Source organism: Mustelus asterias, chromosome 14 (genome assembly GCF_964213995.1).
Source record: "Mustelus asterias chromosome 14, sMusAst1.hap1.1, whole genome shotgun sequence".
In the NCBI taxonomy this organism is placed as follows: Eukaryota; Metazoa; Chordata; class Chondrichthyes; order Carcharhiniformes; family Triakidae; genus Mustelus; species Mustelus asterias.
In genome coordinates, this window is record NC_135814.1 from 1,994,957 (window position 1) to 2,017,430 (window position 22,474).

The window sequence follows — 22,474 nt, forward strand, 5'->3', positions numbered from 1 at the left end:
CATTATCAGTAACCCCCACAGCTTGCTTCCTGGACTTGCGGGCTATCCTGTCTGGAGACAATACACATCTCTTTAACCTGTGGTTAATGCTCCCTCCACCCACATTGTCTGTATCTTTAAGATCTGGCTGGTTGTCGGGATTCGCAGTCTAATCAGTATTCTGTAACTTGATTTTTGTGTCTCTGTGCCCTGTTTGAGAGCACATTTCCACTCCATCTGACGAAGGAGCAGCGCTCCGAAAGCTAATGGTGTTTGCTACCAAATAAACCTGTTGGACTTTAACCTGGTGGTGTTAAAACTCTTACTGTGTTCACCCCAGTCCAATGCCGGCATCTCCACATCATCAAACACTCCCAGGGCTGGTACAGCACGGGATTGGATACAGAGTAAAGGCTAACGTGCTGCATGTATTCTAATGAGTGGAGCTAATGTTTATTGTGTGAATGCAAATAAACAGAACTGGAAGATCGAAAAGTGAAAGGTTAGTGTCTCGATTGAGTGAGAAAGGAGGTAATATTACCTTGACAGTGGGGGAGGTTTAGCCTGGCTCTGATCAGAATAGTTTGGCATGCATTCTGTTGATTTGGCTGTTCTACTTGTTAACTCCCTGGTTGTTGGCTGGCTGCTATAGAATGAGCTTGTGTATCAGAGTGCACCAAACACACAGGTCACTATCAGCTGTGCTCCCTGGTCTCTGCGTCAGTGTGGCTTTTGCTACCAAATAAACCTGTTGGACTTTAACCTGGTGTTGTTAAACTTCTTACTCTGCATCATTCAGAGAGAGACAAGCTGAGAGCTGGCCAGGGATTGAAATGTCCCAGGAAGGTCCAGTTTCCCGCAGTCTGCCAGTCAGCTAGGCTTGTTCCTGAGGCTCTGTTCCCCGGCCCAGGGAGTCGCAGTTTATTTGCTGCATTGTTTTTGAGATGGAAGTATTTCAGCTCGAAGGAATTTTGGTGCAAATGAACCCAGATCTGTGATACAAAGATAGGTGGGGAAGGAAGTTGTGAGGAGGATATAAGAAGTCTGGAAAGTGAGTGGGCAAAACTTTGGCAGGTGGAGTATGATGTGAACTTGTCCACTTTCAGAGGAAGAATATAAAAGCAGCAAATTATTTAAATGGAGAGAGACTGCAGAACTCTGAGGTGCAGAGGGATCTGGGTGTCCTGGTACATAATCTCAAAAGGTTTGTATGCAGGGACAAAAAGTGATTGGGATATAGAATATATCTTAACCTATCTAATTATTAACCTATCTAATTATTAACCTATCTATTATTAACCTATCAATGTCATTTTGGTCACTCCTTGGGTGGAATTTTCCAAAAAATGACAAAATATCATTCTCAGCAAGAAACTCAGTGTGATTCCTGCTGGCCCCGTGATGCGATCGGGATCACGGTTTTCAGGCGCAAGGAAGAATTGTTTCCACCCCCCCCCCCCCCCCCCCGCCCCCCCCCCCCCCCGCCCCCCCCCACCCCCCACGCACCCGATGCGAAAAACTCCATGCCTGAGGCAGGGAGCGTCTGATTCGCCCGCCCCAGGGTGGGGGGTCTGAGCATTCACAGCACTCGCTCTCATTCTAGCCGGGGAGATGGCAGCGGGGAGACAAACTCCTCGATATAAGGAAGGGGTCCTCACCTGTGTACGGGAGGAGACCCGGGCAGTAATCTACCCTCGAGATGGCGAGGGACCCTCCGGCAGGTGGGGAACGCTGCCCGCGAGATGCTGGTAGCACTGGTCAGTGCCAGCCGCTTGACCAAGTGGATAGGGGTGAAACGACCTGCTCCGTTCTGCCAGGGTAAGTGCTCCCTGTCTCCTCCCTGCACTCCACCTGGCCGTCACCCCTCGAAATGTCACCAGGACCCCACATCCCCTCCCCCCCAACATTCCACCACCCCCCCACCCACCCCCCGCCCCGCCCCAGCACTACTCATCAAAACCTCTCGCTGTTTACATGCAGTGCCCACACATGCGAGGGATCATCGACATCTGACCCAGCAGGCAGCCAGCTCACATCACCCCCACCTGCGACCTTGCAGGAGAAGCTTGTCTACAACCGCCATGAGTGAGAGATGAGTGGAGGGATGTCTGAGCTGAGGATCCTGACTCCGTATGAGGAGAGAGCCCTGGGGCTCCTGGGGGAGGAACAGGAGGGGGTCCATGCTGAGAGAGAAGTGGGCCAGTGAGAGAAAAGTGAGGATCCATTGCACCTCCATCCTGGTGACCGGTCTCTGGTGAGTTCTGTATCGTCTGAATCCGTGCCCAGACCATGTACGAAAACCACGTCCCCTGCCTTGCAGGAAAATCACACAAAGAGTTTGGCCTGTCCACCAGCGATGTCTCACTGCCCACTCGACAATACCCCGGGGGAGGTTTCAGAGGGAGATACAGATCGGGCACCATCCACCACTCGAGTCACGCACCTCGGTGGGCCACCTTAGCGGAAAGGTTCCTGGGTCATTATGTCTGACGAATGCCACACTGCTGCTGATGTTCATCAGGGGGAGACAGGAGCGTCCCAGGGGTCGGGCAGTCAGAGGTCAGTTGGATCCCAGGACTCAGCTGTGCCCCAGCCGGGTGCCTGTGGACACGTTTGTCCCTCAGCTGCTGGAGATGCAGAGGCAGAGCGGGGAATACCAGGAAGGGGTGTCAGTGACACTCCTGCAACTGCAACCGAATGGACAAGTCCCAAAGTCTTCTGTCACAGGGGATGGTGCCAGAAACGTGTGGCACCCAGGCCAACATTGCAAGGGTGGTATCTGCAGTGGGAAACATGGGGCAAGAGGTCAACTCCATGGGCAGGAGAACTCTAAAGCATAGCTCAGTCCCTGAGGACCATGCCTGAGGGTCTGACTGCATGGTGCAGGCAGTGGCCGATCTCCAGGACTGGCAGTGCCAGTTGATGTGGAGGATTCTGAAGCTGCCCCTCCATCCCATGGAGTAACCCAGGGCCCACAAGCACCTGGAGAGAGGGGGATCCACTGGATCACAACTGGGATCTTCCACTCAGGCAGAGTGAGCTCAGCCAAACCTCCATTCACAGCAGCAGGACCGGAGAATCCCAGACATTGCCATTCCTTTGGAAAATCCTGCCCCACATCTTCATCTTGGGCATCCCACCACCAGTCTTCTCTCCCAAGCGTTGGTTGTGAACAAACTTCTCTCACAGGAGCAGAGCTGGAGCTGGCTGCCTGGCGGGTCAGCTGTTGATGATCCCTGGCATGTGTGGGCATTGCGTGTAAACAGTGAGGGGTCTTGATGAGGAGTGAGCGAGGGTTGTGAGGACTCTGGTGGGAGGTCGGGTACTGGAGCCGTGTGAGGTGGTGGCATGAGGGGGCGAGGTGACATTCCGAGGCGTGATGGCAAGGTGGGGTGCAAGGAGGAGGCAGGGACGAAACTTCCCCCAGAAGAATGGAGCAGAACATTCACCTTCTTGCGGCATTTCACCCCTGTCCATTTGGTCAGATTGCGGGCACTGACCTGTGCTGCCACCATCTCCCGGGATGCGTTCCCCAGCTTGCTGGAAGCTCTCCTGCCAGTCCGAAGGTACATTTCTGCCCGGGCAGGGGCAGGGCAGTCGAGGTCGGTGGCCATGACCTTGTTGAGTGGCAGAGCTGATTTGAGGGGTCTTATGGCCGGATCCAGCTCCCATTTCTTTTCATTTATATTGACACTCACTGGAGCCACATTCCCGATTCGGGAATAATAAAACCCAGGATCACAATGTGCTCAAATTGTACTAGTTTCCCAATTCAATTTTTGTCCAGGATTCTGCTGGAAGTCATTTGTATTTAACCAGGTATAAAATCTCCTTTGAATCAACGATTTGGAAAGTAATTTCTTGCATTAGGTGTATCTCACATTTTTAAGACTTATTTAAGGAAATGTTAAAGTTGTTGAAGTTTATTTATTAGTGTCACAAGTAGGCTTACATTAACATTGCAATGAAGTTACTGTGAAAATCCCCTCGTCGCCACACTCCGGCGCCTGTTCGGGTACACTGAGGGAGAATTTAGCACGGCCCAATGCACCCTAACCAGCACATCTTTCGGACTGTGGGGAGAAACCGGAGCACCCAGAGGAAACCCACGCAGACACGGGGAGAATGTGCAAACTCCGCACAGACAGTGACCCGATGTGGGAATTGAACCTGGGTCCCTGGCGCTGCGAAGCAGCAGTGCTAACCACTGTGCCGCCGGGGCAATTTGATAAATAAAACTAAAATGTGTTAATGACAAAAAACAAATATTTCTGATCACAGAAAGTGGACCTCGTGGTCTTCCCCGGTGATTCTTCCTGTTATTCTCACATTTGTTTTATTCTCTTTTTGAAGAGTACCTGTTTCATTTTAGTGCCCGTTTTCTCCCGCTCTCCCAATTGCTTTCCGGGTTTTGACCCAGTCGGTTATTTTCTTGTTGCGACGAGTCTGATCTCCTCACTTCCCAGCTCAGCATTTCCCATCGCTTAGCAACAGGTTCTATTTACCAAAGAGTTTTTCTGTTTGAGTTAAGCAAGGTCCATTTTTGGGTTCCTAAAATTTTGCAATCTTTTTCTGCTTAACTTCCTTGTGTGAATAGCAGTAAATAGTTTGAGAAACCAGTCTTGATCACGCTACAGAAACCGGCCCCCTTCTTATCACGCACTGGCTTGGAACACGTTCAACTTGGGAATTAGTGCAACTGTCTCCGAGGATTGTTCACACACACGCTCTAATCTGTCTGCTAATTTCATTTCAATTTCTTTTGTTTGCTGATTTATCAGATTTTTAAAATTTGTGTTTTTGGAGTGATGTTGCAGGACCTGTATCTGTTGCCCATCCCTGTTGCCTGCAGGGTTATGGGAGCCAACCATGTAAAGAAACAACATGAAGGAACAGGAATTTTGATAGCACCTTGCACAGCCTCAGGACATCTCAAAGCACTTGACAACTCATGGAATACTTGCAAAGTGTAGTCACTGTTGTAATCGTGGAGTCATGATGATATAGAGGGTGGCCATTCAGGCGAGGCAGTGGCGTAGTGGTATTGTCACACGACAAGTAATCCAGAGACTCAGGGTAAAGCTCTGGGAACCCGAGTTAGAATCCCACCATGCCAAATGGTGAAATAGAATTCAATAAATGTCTGGAATTAAAACATAGAACATGGAACAGTACAGCACAGTACAGGCCCTTCGGCCCACGATGTTGTGCCGAACCTTTTCCGAAACCAAGATCAAGCTATCCCACTCCCTATCTTTCTGGTGTGCTCCATGTGCCTATCCAATAACTGCTTGAAAGTTCCTAAAGTGTCCGACTCCACTATCACAGCAGGCAGTCCATTCCACACCCCAGCCACTCTCTGAGTAAAGAACCTATCTCGGACATCCTTCCTATATCTCCCACCATGAACCTTATAGTTATGCCCCCTAGTAACAGCTACATCCACCCTAGGAAATAGTCTCTGAACGTCCACTCTATCTATCCCCCTCATCATCTTATAAACCTCTATTAAGTCACTTCTCAACCTCCTCCGCTCTAAAGAGAAAAGCCCTAGCTCCCTCAACCTTTCCTCATAAGACATGCCTTCCAAACCAGGCAGCATCCTGGGTAAATCTGCTTTGCACTCTTTCCAGTGCTTCCACATCCTTCTTATAGTGAGGTGACCGGAACTGCACACAATATTCCAAATGTGGTCTCACCAAGGTCCTGTACAGTTGCAGCATAACCCCACGGCTCTTAAACTCAAACCCCCTGTTAATAAACGCTAACACACTATAGGCCTTCTTCACGGCTCTATCCACTTGAGTGGCAACCTTCAGAGATCTGTGGATATGAACCCCAAGATCTCTCTGTTCCTCCACATTGCTCAGAACCCTACCTTTGACCCTGTAATCCGCATTCTAATTTGTCCTACCAAAATGAATCACCTCACATTTATCAGGGTTAAACTCCATCTGCCATTTTTTGGCCCTGCTTTGCATCCTATCAATGTCTCTTTGCAGCCTACAACAGCCCTCCACCTCATCCACTACTCCACCAATCTTGGTGTCATCCGCAAATTTACTGATCCACCCTTCAGCCCCCTCCTCCAAGTTATTTATAAAAATCACAAATAGCAGTGGACCAAGCATTGATCCATGTGGTACACCGCTGGTAACTGGTCTCCAGTCTGAAAATTTTTCATCCACCACCACCCTCTGTCTTCTATGAGATACAGTAAGAAGTTTAGCAACACCAGGTTAAAGTCCAACAGGTTTATTTGGTAGCAAAAGCCACACAAGCTTTCGGAGATGCAAGCCCCTTCTTCAGGTGAGTGGGAATTCTGTTCACAAAGAGAGCATATAAAGAGCATATATATATGCTCTCTTTGTGAACAGAATTCCCACTCACCTGAAGAAGGGGCTTGCAGCTCCGAAAGCTTGTGTGCCTTTTGCTACCAAATAAACCTGTTGGACTTTAACCTGGTGTTGCTAAACTTCTTACTGTGTTTACCCCAGTCCAACACCGGCATCTCCACATCATGACTTCTATGAGATAACCAGTTACTTATCCAATCGGCCAAATTTCCCTCTATCCCACACCTCCTTACTTGCTTCATGAGCCGACCATGGGGGACCTTATCAAACGCCTTACTAAAATCCATGTATATGACATCAACTGCTCTACCTTCATCGACACACTTAGTTACCTCCTCAAAAAATTCAATCAAATTTGTGAGACAAGACTTACCCTTCACGAATCCGTGTTGACTATCCCTGATTAAGCTGCATCTTTCCAAATGGTCGTAAATCCTATCCTCAGGACCTTTTCCATTAACTTACCGACCACCGAAGTAAGACTAACCGGCCTATAATTACCAGGGTCATTCCTATTCGGTAGCACAGTGGTTAGCACTGCTGCTTCACAGCTCCAGGGTCCCGGGTTCGATTCCTGGCTCGGGTCACTGTCTGTGTGGAGTTTGCATATTCTCCTTGTGTCTGCGTGGGTTTCCTCCGGGTGCTCCGGTTTCCTCCCACAGTCCAAAGATGTGCGCGTTAGGTTGATTGGCCAGGTTAAAAAAAAAATTGCCCCTTAGAGTCCTGGGATGCGTAGGTTGGAGGGATTGGCGGGTAAAATGTGTGGGGGTGGGGCCTGGGTGGGACTGTGGTCGGTGCAGACTCGATGGGCCGAATGGCCTCCTTCTGCACTGTAGGGTTTCTATGATTTCTTCTATGATTTCTTTCTTGAACAGAGGAACAACATTCGCCACTCTCCAATCCTCTGGCACTATCCCCGTGGACAGTGGGGACCCAAAGATCAAAGCCAAAGGCTCTGCAATCTCATCCCTTGCCTCCCAAAGAATCCTAGGATATATCTCATCTGGCCCAGGGGACTTATCGACCTTCAGGTTTTTCAAAATTGCTAATACATCTTCCCTCAGAACATCTGCCTTTTCCAGCCTATCAGCCTGTATCACACTCTCATCCTCAAAAACATGGCCCCTCTCCTTGGTGAACACTGAAGAAAAGTATTCATTCATCGCCTCTCCTATCTCTTCTGACTCCATGCACAAGTTCCCACTACTGTCCTTGACTGGCCCTAACCTCACCCTGGTCATTCTTTTATTCCTCACATAAGAGTAAAAAGCCTTGGGGTTTTCCTTGATCCAACCCGCTAAGGACTTCTCATGCCCCCTCCTAGCTCTCCTAAGCCCTTTTTTCAGCTCATTCCTTGCTAACTTGTAACCCTCAATGGATCCAACTGAACCTTGTTTTCTCATCCTTACATACGCTTCCTTCTCCCTCTTGACAAGACATTCAACCTCTTTTGTGAACCATGGTTCCCTCACTCGGCCATTTCCTCCCTGCCTGACAGGGACATATCTATCAAGGACACGCAGTATTTGTTCCTTGAACAAGCTCCACTTTTCATTTGTGCCTTTCCCTGACAGTTTCTGTTCCCATCTTATGCCCCCTAATTCTTGCCTAATCGCATCATAATTACCTCTCCCCCAATTGTAAACCTCGCCCTGCCGTACGGCCCTATCCCTCTCCACTGCAATAACGAAAGACACCGAATTGTGGTCACTATCTCCAAAGTGCTCTCCCACAACCAAATCTAACACTTGGCCCGGTTCATTACCCAACACCAAATCCAATGTGGCCTCACCTCTTGTTTAAAAGACTATTTCCTCGGGTGGATGGAGCTATTACAAGGGGGCATAACTATAGGGTTCGTGGTGGGAGATACAGGACGGATATCAGAGGTAGGTTCTTTACGCAGAGAGTGGTTGGGGTGTGGAATGGACTGCCTGCAGTGATAGTGGAGTCAGACACTTTAGAAACATTTAAGCGGTTATTGGATAGGCACATGGAGCACACCAGGATGATAGGGAGTGGGATAGCTTGATCTTGGTTTCAGATAAAGCTCGGCACAACATCGTGGGCCGAAGGGCCTGTTCTGTGCTGTACTGTTCTATGTTTTCTATGTTTTCTAAAAGTCGAACAATGACCATGAATCCCTTGTCGATTGTCACAAAATCTCATCTGGTTCACTGATGTCCTTTAGGGAGGGAAATCTGCCATTCTTACCTGGTCTGGCCTACATGTAACTCCAGAGCCACAGAGATGCCCTCAAGGATGGGCAATAAATGCCAGTGACGTCCACATCCCATGAATGAATAAGAAAAATAATTTGGCTCGCCATTGGACAGTCTAATTAGTCTAATCAGACTGTCCAATGGCGAGCCAAAATATGGGTTTACGTTTTATTGACCTGAAAGCAGCGACAAAATAGAAACATGAACAATTTTAATGTTTTGGAAAAGTTGAGTTCGAAGAAACTCTGAGGACAATGGAATCATTGATGGAAGGAAAAATTCAATTTAAGAGAGATGTTGAGAGGTTTTGGTGTGGCTGTGTGGGAACGGCCTCCTGAAAACAATCCTGGGCCGAGAGAGGTGACGTCAGAATCAACCGTCTAGTCAGGCCAGAAAAATCTTGAGCTGCAAAAATCAGATTATAGAATCATAGAATCATAGAGGTTTACAGCATGGAAACAGGCCCTTCAGCCCAACTTGTCCATACCGCCTCTTTTTTTAACCCCTAAGTTCATATCAATTGCCCACATTTGGCCCATATCCCTCTGTACCCATCTTACCCATATAACTGTGTAAATGCTTTTTAAAGTACAAAATTGTACCCGCCTCTACTACTACCTCTGGCAGCTTGTTCCAGACACTCACCACCCACCCTCTGTGTGAAACAATTGCCCCCCTGGACCCTTTTGTATCTCTCCCCTCTCACCTTAAACCTATGCCCTCTAGTTTTAGACTCCTCTACCTTTGGGAAAAGATATTGACTATCTAGCTGATCGATGCCCCTCATTATTTTATAGACCTCTATAAGATCACCCCTCAGCCTCCTACGCTCCAGAGAAAAAAGTTCCAGTCTATTCAGCCTCTCCTTATAACTCAATCCATCAAGTCTCGGTAGCATCCGAGTAAACCTTTTCTGCACTCTTTCTAGTTTAATAATATCCTTTCTATAATAGGATGATCAGAATTGTACACAGTATTCCAAGTGTGGCCTTCCCAATGTCTTGTACAACTTCAACAAGACGTCCCAACTCCTGTGTTCAATGTTCTGACCAATGAAACCAAGCATGCTGAATGCCTTCTTCACCACTCTGTCCACCTGTGACTCCACCTTCAAGGAGCTATGAACCTGTGCCCCTAGATCTCTTTGTTCTAGAATCCTCCTCAATGCCCTAACATTAACTGAGTAAGTCCTGCCCTGGTTCGATCTACCAAAATGCATCACCTCGCATTTGTCTAAATCAAACTCCATCTGCCATTTGTCAGCCCACTGGCCCAATTGATCAAGATCCCATTGCAATCCGAGATAACCTTTTTCACTGTCCACTATGTCACCAATCTTGGTGTCATCTGCAAACTTACTAACCATGCCTCCTATATTCTCATCCAAATCATTAATATAAATGACAAATAACAGTGGACCCAGCACTGATCCCTGGGGCACGCCACTGGTCACAGGTCTCCAGTTTGAAAAACAACCCTCTGCAACCTCATTGTTCCACAGGACCAGGTTGAGGAGAAGGCAGTTGGTTTGTTCACTACATTTATTCATTTATTTTAAGTTAAATTTGTGTAAAAAATCGGAGGTTTTTTTTAAAACAGGAAGTGGGCCCAGCAGGAGTCTGGGAAGGTTTTTGGAGGGTTTAAAAGTGCTTAACTTGCAGTTTTCAGCCTCATTAGCGGGCAGCAGAGTGAGCAGGAGGCAGAGTGAAAGCTGTAGGGCTTTGGCTCACAGGGCTTGGGCGAGCAGGGGTGAGTTAATTCATTTTTTGCTGTTTCTACCTGGTACTGGCAAGGTATCTAGAGGGGATGGGTGTGAAGGCAGTGCAATGTTCCTCTTGCACTATGTTCGAGGTGAGGGACGACGTCAGTGTCCCTGCTGATTATACCTGTGAGAAGTGCATCCATCTGCAGCTCCTCCAAAACCGTGTAAGGGAACTGGAGCTGGAGTTGGAGGAACTTAGGATCATTAGGGATGCAGAGATGGCCATAGACAGAAGCTTCAGGGATACAGTTACTCCGCGGAATGAAAATAGATGGGTGACGGTGAGAGGGGCTGGGAAGAAGCAGTCGGTGCAGGGATCCCCTGTGGTCGTTCCCCTTAGCAATAAGTATTCCGCTTTGGATACGGTTGAGGGGGACGACATACCAGTGGTGAGCCGCAGTGAGAGGATCTCCGGCACTGAGTCCGTCCCTGTGGCTCAGGAGGGTAAGGAGGAGAGCGGGAGGGCAATAGTTATTGGGGACTCGTTAGTTAGAGGGATAGATAGGAGGTTCTGTGGCAGCAAAAGAGACTCGAGGATGGTTTGTTGCCTAGCGGATGGCAGGGTCCGTGACGTCTCGGACCGTGTTTTCCGGATTCTTAAGGGGGAGGGGAAACAGTCACAAGTCGTGGTACACATTGGTACCAACGACATAGGTAGGAGAGGGGACGGGGATTTAAAACAGGAATTTCGGGAGCTCGGCTGGAAGCTGAGAGCAAAGACAAAACATGTGGTCATCTCTGGTACGCTACCGGTGCCACGTGATAGCGAGTTGAGGAACAGGGAGAGAGTGCACTTAAACATGTGGTTGCAGGGATGGTGCAGGAGGGAGGGTTTCAGATACGTGGATAATTGGAACACGTTCTGGGGAAGGTGGGACCTCTACAAACAGGACGGGGTGCACCTGAACCAGAGGGGCACCAATATCCTGGGAGGGAAATTTGCTACGGCTCTTCAGGGGGATTTAAACTAATTTGTCAGGGGAGTGGGAAAAGGAGTTGTAGTCCAGAAGTCAGTGTTGAGGGTGGTGAGGTATTGGGGAAGGTATCAAGGTCAAGGGTGGGTACCGGTAGACAGGAAGATGGGTTGAAGTGTGTCTACTTCAATGCAAGGAGCATCCGGAACAAGGTGGATGAACTTGGGGCGTGGATTGCTACTTGGGACTACGATGTTGTGGCCATTACGGAGACGTGGGTAGAACAAGGACAGGAATGGTTGTTGGACGTTCCGGGGTATAGATGTTTCAGTAAGTGTAGGGAAGCTGGTAAAAGAGGTGGAGGAGTAGCATTGTTAATCAAGGATAGTTTAACGGCTGCGGAAAAGCACTTTGAGGGGGATATGCACACTGAGGTAATATGGGCTGCAGTTAGAAACAGGAAAGGAGCGGTCACGTTGCTAGGAGTTTACTATAGGCCCCCAAATAGTAATAGAGATGTGGAGGAAGAAATTGCTAAGCAGATTATGGATACGTGTGGGGGTCACAGGGTAGTTGTCATGGGGGACTTTAACTTTCCAAATATTGATTGGAACCTTTGTAGGTCAAATAGTTTGGATGGGGCACTTTTTGTGCAGTGTGTGCAGGAGGGTTTCCTGACACAATATGTGGATAGGCCGACAAGGGGTGAGGACACATTGGATTTGGTACTGGGAGATGAACCAGGCCAAGTGTTAGATTTGGTTGTGGGAGAGAACTTTGGAGATAGTGACCACAATTCGGCGTCTTTTGTTATTGCAATGGAGAGGGATAGAGCCGGACGGCAGGGCAAGGCTTACAATTGGGGGAGAGGTAATTATGATGCGATTAGGCAAGAATTAGGGGGCATAAGATGGGAACAGAAACTGTCAGGGAAAGGCACTGATGAAAAGTGGAACTTTTTCAAGGAACAAATACTGGGTGTCCTTGATAGGTATGTCCCTGTCAGGCAGGGAGGAAATGGCCGAGTGAGGGAACCGTGGTTCACAAAAGAGGTGGAATGTCTTGTGAAAAGGAAGAGGGAAGCTTATGTAGGGATGAGGAAACAAGGTTCAGATGGCTCGACTGAGGGTTACAAGTTAGCAAGGAACGAGCTGAAAAAGGGGCTGAGGAGAGCTAGGAGGGGACATGAGAAGTCCTTGGCGGGTCGGATCAAGGAAAACCCCAAGGCTTTTTACTCTTATGTGAGGAATAAAAGAATGACCAGGGTGAGGTTAGGGCCGGTCAAGGACAGTGGTGGGAACTTGTGTATGGAATCAGTAGAGATAGGCGAGGTGATGAATGAATACTTTTCTTCAGTGTTCACCAAGGAGAGGGGCCATGTTTTTCAGGAAGAGAAGGTGTTACAGGCTAATAGGCTGGAGGAAATAGATGTTCGGAGGGAGGATGTATTGGCAGTTTTGAATAAACTGAAGGTCGATAAGTCCCCTGGGCCTGATGAAATGTATCCTAGGATTCTTTGGGAGGCGAGGGATGAGATTGCAGAGCCTTTGGCTTTGATCTTTGGGTCCTCGCTGTCCACGGGGATGGTGCCAGAGGACTGGAGAGTGGCAAATGTTGTTCCTCTGTTTAAGAAAGGGAATAGAAATGACCCTGGTAATTATAGACCGGTTAGCCTGACTTCGGTGGTTGGTAAATTGATGGAAAAGGTCCTTAGGGATGGGATTTACGACCATTTAGAAAGATGCGGATTAATCCGGGATAGTCAGCACGGATTTGTGAAGGGCAAATCGTGCCTCACAAATTTGATAGAATTTTTTGAGGAGGTAACTAGGTGTGTTGATGAAGGTAGGGCGGTTGATGTCATATACATGGATTTTAGTAAGGCGTTTGATAAGGTCCCCCATGGTCGGCTTATGATGAAAGTAAGGAGGTGTGGGATAGAGGGAAAGTTGGCCGATTGGATAGGTAACTGGCTGTCTGATCGAAGACAGAGGGTGGTGGTGGATGGAAAATTTTCGGACTGGAGGCAGGTTGCTAGCGGAGTGCCGCAGGGATCGGTGCTTGGTCCTCTGCTCTTTGTGATTTTTATTAATGACTTAGAGGAGGGGGCTGAAGGGTGGATCAGTAAATTTGCTGATGACACCAAGATTGGTGGAGTAGTGGATGAGGTGGAGGGGTGTTGTAGGCTGCAAAGAGACATAGATAGGATGCAAAGCTGGGCTGAAAAATGGCAAATGGAGTTTAACCCTGATAAATGTGAGGTGATTCATTTTGGTAGGACTAATTTAAATGTGGATTACAGGGTCAAAGGTAGGGTTCTGAAGACTGTGGAGGAACAGAGAGATCTTGGGGTCCATATCCACAGATCTCTAAAGGTTGCCACTCAAGTGGATAGAGCTGTGAAGAAGGCATATAGTGTGTTAGCTTTTATTAACAGGGGGTTGGAGTTTAAGAGCCGTGGGGTTATGCTGCAACTGTACAGGACCTTGGTGAGACCGCATTTGGAATATTGCGTGCAGTTCTGGTCACCTCACTATAAGAAGGATGTGGAAGCGCTGGAAAGAGTGCAGAGGAGATTTACCAGGATGCTGCCTGGTTTGGAGTGTCGGTCTTATGAGGAAAGGTTGAGGGAGCTGGGGCTGTTCTCTCTGGAGCGGAGGAGATTGAGGGGAGACTTAATAGAGGTTTATAAAATGATGAAGGGGATAGATCGAGTGAACGTTCAAAGACTATTTCCTCGGGTGGATGGAGCTATTACGAGGGGGCATAACTATAGGGTTCATGGTGGGAGATATAGGAAGGATATCAGAGGTAGGTTCTTCACGCAGAGAGTGGTTGGGGTGTGGAATGGACTGCCTGCAGTGATAGTGGAGTCAGACACTTTAGGAACATTTAAGCGGTTATTGGATAGGCACATGGAGCACACCAGGATGGTAGGGAGTGGGATAGCTTGATCTTGGTTTCAGATGAAGGTCGGCACAACATCGTGGGCCGAAGGGCCTGTTCTGTGCTGTACTGTTCTATGTTCTATGTTCTATAACCACCCTCTGTCTTATGTCATCAAGCCAATTTTAGTATCCATTTGGCTACCCCACCCTGTATCCATGAGATTTAACTTTATGCAACAACCTACCATGTTGTACCTTGTCAAAGGCCTTGCTAAAGTCCATGTAGACAACATCAACTGCACTGCCCTCATCTACCTTCTTGGTTACCCCTTCAAAAAACTCAATTAAATTTGTGAGACATGATTTTCCATTCACAAAGCCATGCTGACTGTCCCTAATCAGTCCTTGCATCTCTAAATGCCTGTAGATCCTGTCTCTTAAAATACCTTCCAACAACTTACCCACTACAGATGTGAGGCTCACCGGCCTGTAGTTCCCAGGCTTTTCCCTGCAGCCCTTTTTAAACAAAGGTACAACATTTGCCACCCTCCAATCTTCAGAAACCTCACCTGTGATTATCGATGATTCAAATATCTCAGCTGGGGGACTCGCAATTTCCTCCCGAGCCTCCCACAATGTCCTGGGATACACTTCATCAGGTCCCAGGGATTTATGTACCTTGATGCGCTTAAGACTTCCAGCACCTCCTTCTCTGTAATATGTACACTCCTCAAGACATCACTATTTATTTCCCCAAGTTCCTGACATCCATGCTTTTCTCAACAGTAAATACTGATGAGAAATATTCATTTAGGATCTCGCCCATCTCTTGTGGATGCGCACATAGATGACCTTGTTGATCCTTAAGAGGCCCTACTCTCTCCCTTGTTACTCTTTTGCCCTTTATGTATTTGTACAAGCTCTTTGGATTCTCCTTTGCCTTATCTGCCAAAACAATCTCGTGTCCCCTTTTTGCCCTCCTGATTTCTCTCTTAACTTTACTCCTACACCCCCTATACTCTTCAAGCGATCCACTTGATTCCAGCTGCCAATGCATGTCATGTGCCTCCTTCTTCTTCTTGACCAAAGCCTCAATATTCTGAGTCATCCAGGGTTCCCTCCTTCTACCAGCCTTGCCCTTCACTCTAAGAGGAATGTGTTTACCCTGAACCCTGGTTAACACACTTTTGAAAGCCTCCCACTTACCAGACGTCCCTTTGCCTTCCCACAGACTCCCCCAATTAACTGTTGAAAGTTGCTGCCTGATACCATCAAAATTGGCCTTGCCCCAATTTAGAATTTTAACTTTTGGGCCAGACCTATCATTCTCCATAGCTATCTTAAAACTAATGGAATTATGGTCACTGGTCCCAAAGTGCTCCCTCACTAACACTTCTGTCACGTGCCCCTCCTTATTTCCCAAGAGGATGTTAAGTTTTGCCCTCTCTCTAGTCAGGCCATCCACATACTGAATGAGAAATTCCTCCTGAATCCACTCAACAAATTTCTCTCCATCCAACCCTCTAATACTATGGCTGTCCCAGTCAATGTTGGGAAAGTTAAAATCCCCGACTATTACCACCCTATTTTTCTTGGAGCTATCTGTAATCTCCTTACAGATTTGCTCCTCTATTTCCCGCTGACTATTTGGGGGCTTATAGTACAACCCTATCAAAGTGATTTTCCCCTTCTTATTTCTCAGTTCTACCCATGTAGACTCAGTGGCCGAACCCTCAGATATATCCCCTCTCAGTACGGCCGTGATGTTTTCCCTAATCAAAAGTGCAACTCCCCCTCCTCTCTTACCTCCTGTTCTATCTTTTCTATAGCATCTGTACCCTGGAACATTGAGCTGCCAGTCCTGTCCCTCCCTTAGCCATGTTTCAGTAATTGCTACAATATCCCAGTCCCACGTACCCATCCATGTCATGAGTTCATCTGCCTTGCGCGTCAGGCCTCTTGCATTGAAATAAATGCAGTTTAATCTGGACTTCCCTTGCTCTCTGCCCTGTTTTTGCCTGATCTGTCTGGTACTAGTCTTGTGTCTGAAGGTTTCTTGGATTTCCATAGCAGAGTGGAAGTGAGTTTGAGAGGTCATGTGGTGTGCCTTTATTAAAGCAACGGCAGCCTTGCCTGGGGTAATATTACTGGATTTTCATAGTTGAACATCTGTATGGACATGTCACCTGGAAAACATTTACTTTTGGGTCTGACCAACTTGGGAACGTTTTGTAAGATTAATTTTAACTATGTAATTGTAAACTTGTATGCTTAAATTTTCTTTTCTTGTTAATAAACCATGTGGCACAGTGGTTAGCACTGCTGCCTCACAACGCCAGGGACCCGGGTTCAATTCCCGGCTTTGGTCACTGTCTGTGTGGGAGTTTGCGCGTTCTCCCCGTGTCTGTGTGGGTTTCCTCCGGGTGCTCCGGTTTCCTTCCACACTCCAAAAGACACACTGGTTAGGTGCATTGGCCATGCTAAATTCTCCCTCAGTGTACCCAAACAGGCGCCGGGGATTTTCACAGTAACTTCATTGCAGTGTTAATGTAATCCTCCTTGTGACATTAATAAATAAACTTTAAAACATTTCATTTTAATTTTTAGAATCCCCAATTATTGGTACTCTTTCTGCTGAGATCAGTATTTATTTTCAGAATACAAATAAAAGTATCGTGGTCCATAAGTGAAATTTCCCTCTGAGATTTGATTTGCTCTAGAATTGAAATCTGCTGTGACTATCACACTCAGCCACTGCCCCCTCCCTCCCCCCAGAGACAGAGAGGTTTGTGCAGATACTGCAGGAGTACTGGTCTCCTATTGATGACTTTTACAATATCGCATCAGTAACTCAGGTCTTGCCCATGGCAAGCGTGTCAATAGCTTTGCTTATCTCTTCACTGTGGGTTCGATACCCAGCCCTTCCGTGACAGGTTGGCTTTCCATGGTGTCCCGAGCTTCCGTGGTGACAGTATTCTCTGCAGAGTATAACACAAGGTCGTGTTCCACTGATCTCTCCAGCTACAGTTGGCAATAATCATTTTGTGCTTCTCTTCGATGTAAGCATAACCACGCATATACAGGATTGGTGAAACAATAATGTGGGTTCTTTATCAGAAGATAAGTTTCTGTACAGTTAGGGTTAACTGCAAGACAGCTTAGTACACTTGGCACTTACGCCTGCTGCTTGTGTCATGGGATTTATGCATCACATCCTTTCAAGTTGGTAATGATTGTCCAGCAGTTTAACGTGTGTTCTCTTAAAGGCACAGATACATCATATTATTTTTTCCAAACTAAAGGTTTACCTTTAAAGAATCCAGCTATCTACTTTTGGTGACCATGGTGTCTAAAGATGCTTTGGCACAGAGTAATAAGTTTACAAGTCAATTCAACATGTTGGTACTTTGCTGATGGTCATTCTGGGTCAGCACGGTGGCACAATGGTTAGCAGTGCTGTCTCACAGTGCCAGGGACCCGGGTTCGATTCCCAGCTTGGGTGACTGTGTGGAGTTTGTATGTTCTCCCCGTGTCTGCGTGGGTTTCCTCCGGGTGCTCCAGTTTCCTCCCACAGTCCAAAAATGTGCGAGTTAGGTGGATTGGCCATGATAAATTGCCCCTTGATGTCAGGGGGACGAGCTAGGGTAAATGCATGAGGTTATGGGGGTAGAGCCTGGGTGGGATTGTGATTGGTGCAGACTCTATGGGCTGAATGGCCTCCTTCTGCACTATAGGATTCTATGATTCGATGGTGATCTTTGCTAGAATGAGCACCCCTGCCAATGTTCACACTGGAGCCGTGTTCTTTACTGATGGACCTGCTGCCTTGTTGTCCCTTCAGACATCCTCCCAGCAGTTCCTGTGGATCTTCTGACAGAGTTCTGTCTGGAAGTGGTTGGCGCACCAGCCTGCTGGACTTTGAGAAGCTCTGAGGGCATTCAGTGTTTTCTCTTGTCAATAATGAATGGACCGTTTGGCTTCAATAACAGGTTCCCTCACGGTGATGTTAGCCTCAAATCAAACAGCATTTTCCCACTCTGGCTCTGATGCACTATCAATCGAGTCAAGACTAGTTGTGAGCAGGACAAATAGGCTTTTATTAGCAAGAACTTGGAGCCATCCCTGTCGGAGATCTGGTCTGTACTGAAGGCTAGGGGGAGGAGCCACCGCCTTTATACCCGGACTAGGGGGAGGAGCCACCGCCTTTATACCCGGACCAGGGGGAGGAGTCTTGGGCGGAAGCGACAGGGATGTGCCACATATACAGGTAATAATAAATACTAACTAATAGTGGTTAACCACCACAGATAACAGTGGTTTACCACAGGCTCCCTTAAAGTTAACAATGAAGTTTTGTAGATGATGTCTTGAAGAATGTTTCATTTCACTTCCGCACTGTGTGGGAATTTGGAGAGGACCCTATTCAATCGAGTCGAGGAATTAATGGTTTTTCCTTTGGGAGACGGTATTACTGACTGATACGTGGACAGCCTTCCTGCTTTGAATGAAGAAGCCTCAAGGGTTGCATCCTAACCCCGGTGCACATGAGGGGGTGATTGGTATCACAGGCCACACTGTGCTGTCTGCATTGAGAACGCTGCTTAGACAGTCACATCTGATGATGCTCTGACACAGCTGGCACCCTGATCTTTGATGTCTCCAGGACACTTTGTGATGTAGTTTCCTCTGAAAGGTCTTAATTACCCAAAACACATGGTAGAGGCAGAGTTGTAGTGGTCTCTAGTCTTCCCTCATTTACCTTTCCTCCATTATTGATGTTCCAAGGCAGAATAGCCAAGACTCATGGTCCTCCCTCACTCCTGCATTGCAATCCTCCAGTGGATAAAGATGTTGTCAGCTGTTGAAAGCCGTGTCAAACACCTCGTGGAACTCCTCTTTCGCCATTGTGATGGAGGACAGCATTGGATCAGAGGTGCTCATGAGGTTAACCGGCCCCGTTTGAGATGAGGTGGATGGAAAGAATCCACCCTGAACCATTGATGAGGGTTCTGTCATCAAAGGGGAGTTGGCTCCTCACAGTGAAGGCAACATCTTCCCCAAGCAAACCCTCTTCCTTGGCCAGATTAATGTGTAATGTTTTCTATTCAGTGATCCACTGTTGGAGGGATACCGTGTCACTGTTCAGCCCATCAGTCATGGGTGTCTCACATAAGGTGTTATGTAAGTCCCAGGAATAGTCATTATGGTCTGACTCGCCAATCAAAGAGATGGGTCAGTACAGACCTGAGTGGCTGAAGGGCCTCTTCTTCGCTGTACGATTCTATGAATCTTCTTCCTGTTTGTTTGTTTCATTGGTTTGCGATGAATTCTGTTTACTTGTTGAACAGAAATTCTCAGCTGCAAGCACGCAGAGAGGCAGATGGACTCTGGTGGGTCAGCACCTCACGAGTCGAAGGCTGCACAATTTGAGGTGGACAATGACTGCCCAGTGAGACATTGATGGTCCATCTCACCCTCAGACACAGTGGTCGCGTCTGCTCTCGACAACTGAGTTGGGTTTTGCATCAGTAATCTCTGTCTCCTGTGTTGTATTAGCGTTCTGTGTACAAATTAGCTGCGATGTATATGACATTAGAACAGTGATGACACTTGGGCAAAGTGCTTCATTGCTGTAAAGCACTTTGCGATGTCCTGACATTGTCAAAGACACTATCAACATCAGAATATTTGTTACATGCACGGGAAGAGAGTGGAACTGCCACTGATATTGAGACAGAATCGGCCGGGATATCCGGACGGGACAGAAAGAATTTCTCACACTCCTCTCTGCGTTACAGGTTGTACATGGGACGAGGTGTCACACAGCATGTGTCTGCTAAATGTCACACCGGAGACAGGATTGGTTGTGGGTCGAGGGAGGACAGAACTGGACAGGAACTCCAGGAGAATTCCAGCCTCTTTTTTACCAGGAATGGAAAGGAGGTAGGACCAGAAATGTCAGCTACAGATTGTGGACAGTCAGCCAGCAAGGTACCCGAGTGAGAGTCAGTGTGTGTGGAACTGTATCCCAGTGAGAGTCAGTGTGTGTGGAACTGTATCCCAGTGAGAGTCAGTGTGTGTGGAACTGTATCCCAGTGAGAGTCAGTGTGTGTGGAACTGTATCCCAGTGAGAGTCAGTGTGTGTGGAACTGTATCCCAGTGAGAGTCAGTGTGTGTGGAACTGTATCCCAGTGAGAGTCAGTGTGTGTGGAACTGTATCCCAGTGAGAGTCAGTGTGTGGAACTGTATCCCAGTGAGAGTCAGTGTGTGTGGAACTGTATCCCAGTGAGAGTCAGTGTGAGTGTGGAACTGTATCCCAGTGAGAGTCAGTGTGTGTGGAACTGTATCCCAGTGAGAGTCAGTGTGTGTGGAACTGTACCCCAGTGAGAGTCAGTGTGTGTGGAACTGTACCCCAGTGAGAGTCAGTGTGTGTGGAACTGTACCCCAGTGAGAGTCAGTGTGTGTGGAACTGTATCCCAGTGAGAGTCAGTGTGTGTGGAACTGTATCCCAGTGAGAGTCAGTGTGTGTGGAACTGTACCCCAGTGAGAGTCAGTGTGTGTGGAACTGTATCCCAGTGAGAGTCAGTGTGTGTGGAACTGTATCCCAGTGAGAGTCAGTGTGTGTGGAACTGTACCCCAGTGAGAGTCAGTGTGTGTGGAACTGTATCCCAGTGAGAGTCAGTGTGTGTGGAACTGTACCCCAGTGAGAGTCAGTGTGTGTGGAACTGTACCCCAGTGAGAGTCAGTGTGTGTGGAACTGTACCCCAGTGAGAGTCAGTGTGTGTGGAACTGTATCCCAGTGAGAGTCAGTGTGTGTGGGACTGTATCCCAGTGAGAGTCAGTGTGTGTGGAACTGTATCCCAGTGAGAGTCAGTGTGTGTGGAACTGTACCCAGTGAGAGTCAGTGTGTGTGGAACTGTACCCCAGTGAGAGTCAGTGTGTGTGGAACTGTATCCCAGTGAGAGTCAGTGTGTGTGGAACTGTATCCCAGTGAGAGTCAGTGTGTGTGGAACTGTATCCCAGTGAGAGTCAGTGTGTGTGGAACCCGTACCCCAGTGAGAGTCAGTGTGTGTGGAACTGTATCCCAGTGAGAGTCAGTGTGTGTGGAACTGTATCCCAGTGAGAGTCAGTGTGTGTGGAACCCGTACCCCAGTGAGAGTCAGTGTGTGTGGAACTGTATCCCAGTGAGAGTCAGTGTGTGTGGAACTGTATCCCAGTGAGAGTCAGTGTGTGTGGAACTGTACCCCAGTGAGAGTCAGTGTGTGTGGAACTGTACCCCAGTGAGAGTCAGTGTGTGTGGAACCCGTACCCCAGTGAGAGTCAGTGTGTGTGGAACTGTACCCCAGTAAGAGTCAGTGTGTGTGGAACTGTACCCCAGTGAGAGTCAGTGTGTGTGGAACTGTACCCCAGTGAGAGTCAGTGTGTGTGGAACCCGTACCCCAGTGTGAGTCAGTGTGTGTGGAACTGTATCCCAGTAAGAGTCAGTGTGTGTGGAACTGTACCCCAGTGAGAGTCAGTGTGTGTGGAACTGTACCCCAGTGAGAGTCAGTGTGTGTGGAACTGTACCCCAGTGAGAGTCAGTGTGTGTGGAACTGTACCCCAGTGAGAGTCAGTGTGTGTGGAACCCGTACCCCAGTGAGAGTCAGTGTGTGTGGAACTGTACCCCAGTGAGAGTCAGTGTGTGTGGATCTGTATCCCAGTGAGAGTCAGTGTGTGTGGAACTGTATCCCAGTGAGAGTCAGTGTGTGGAACTGTATCCCAGTGAGAGTCAGTGTGTGTGGAACTGTATCCCAGTGAGAGTCAGTGTGTGTGGAACTGTATCCCAGTGAGAGTCAGTGTGTGTGGAACTGTACCCCAGTGAGAGTCAGTGTGTGTGGAACTGTATCCCAGTGAGAGTCAGTGTGTGTGGAACTGTATCCCAGTGAGAGTCAGTGTGTGTGGAACTGTATCCCAGTGAGAGTCAGTGTGTGTGGAACTGTATCCCAGTGAGAGTCAGTGTGTGTGGAACTGTATCCCAGTGAGAGTCAGTGTGTGTGGAACTGTATCCCAGAGAGAGTCAGTGTGTGTGGAACCCGTACCCCAGTGAGAGTCAGTGTGTGTGGAACTGTATCCCAGTGAGAGTCAGTGTGTGTGGAACTGTACCCCAGTGAGAGTCAGTGTGTGTGGAACCCGTACCCCAGTGAGAGTCAGTGTGTGTGGAACTGTACCCCAGTGAGAGTCAGTGTGCGTGGAACTGTACCCCAGTGAGAGTCAGTGTGTGTGGAACTGTATCCCAGTGAGAGTCAGTGTGTGTGGAACTGTATCCCAGTGAGAGTCAGTGTGTGTGGAACTGTACCCCAGTGAGAGTCAGTGT

At 48.0% G+C, this 22,474-nt stretch overlaps 1 protein-coding gene across 1 annotated transcript in view; it reads left to right on the forward strand.

Moving 5' to 3' along the window:
- LOC144504067 (SPRY domain-containing protein 3-like) overlaps window positions 1-22,474 on the forward strand; it is a 450,173-nt gene that overhangs the window by 88,948 nt on the left and 338,751 nt on the right. Inside the window, exon 5 of the mRNA XM_078229230.1 lies at window positions 19,920-20,064. Within this exon, the coding sequence (XP_078085356.1) occupies window positions 19,920-20,064 (145 nt within the window). The remainder of the gene's footprint in view (window positions 1-19,919; window positions 20,065-22,474) is intronic.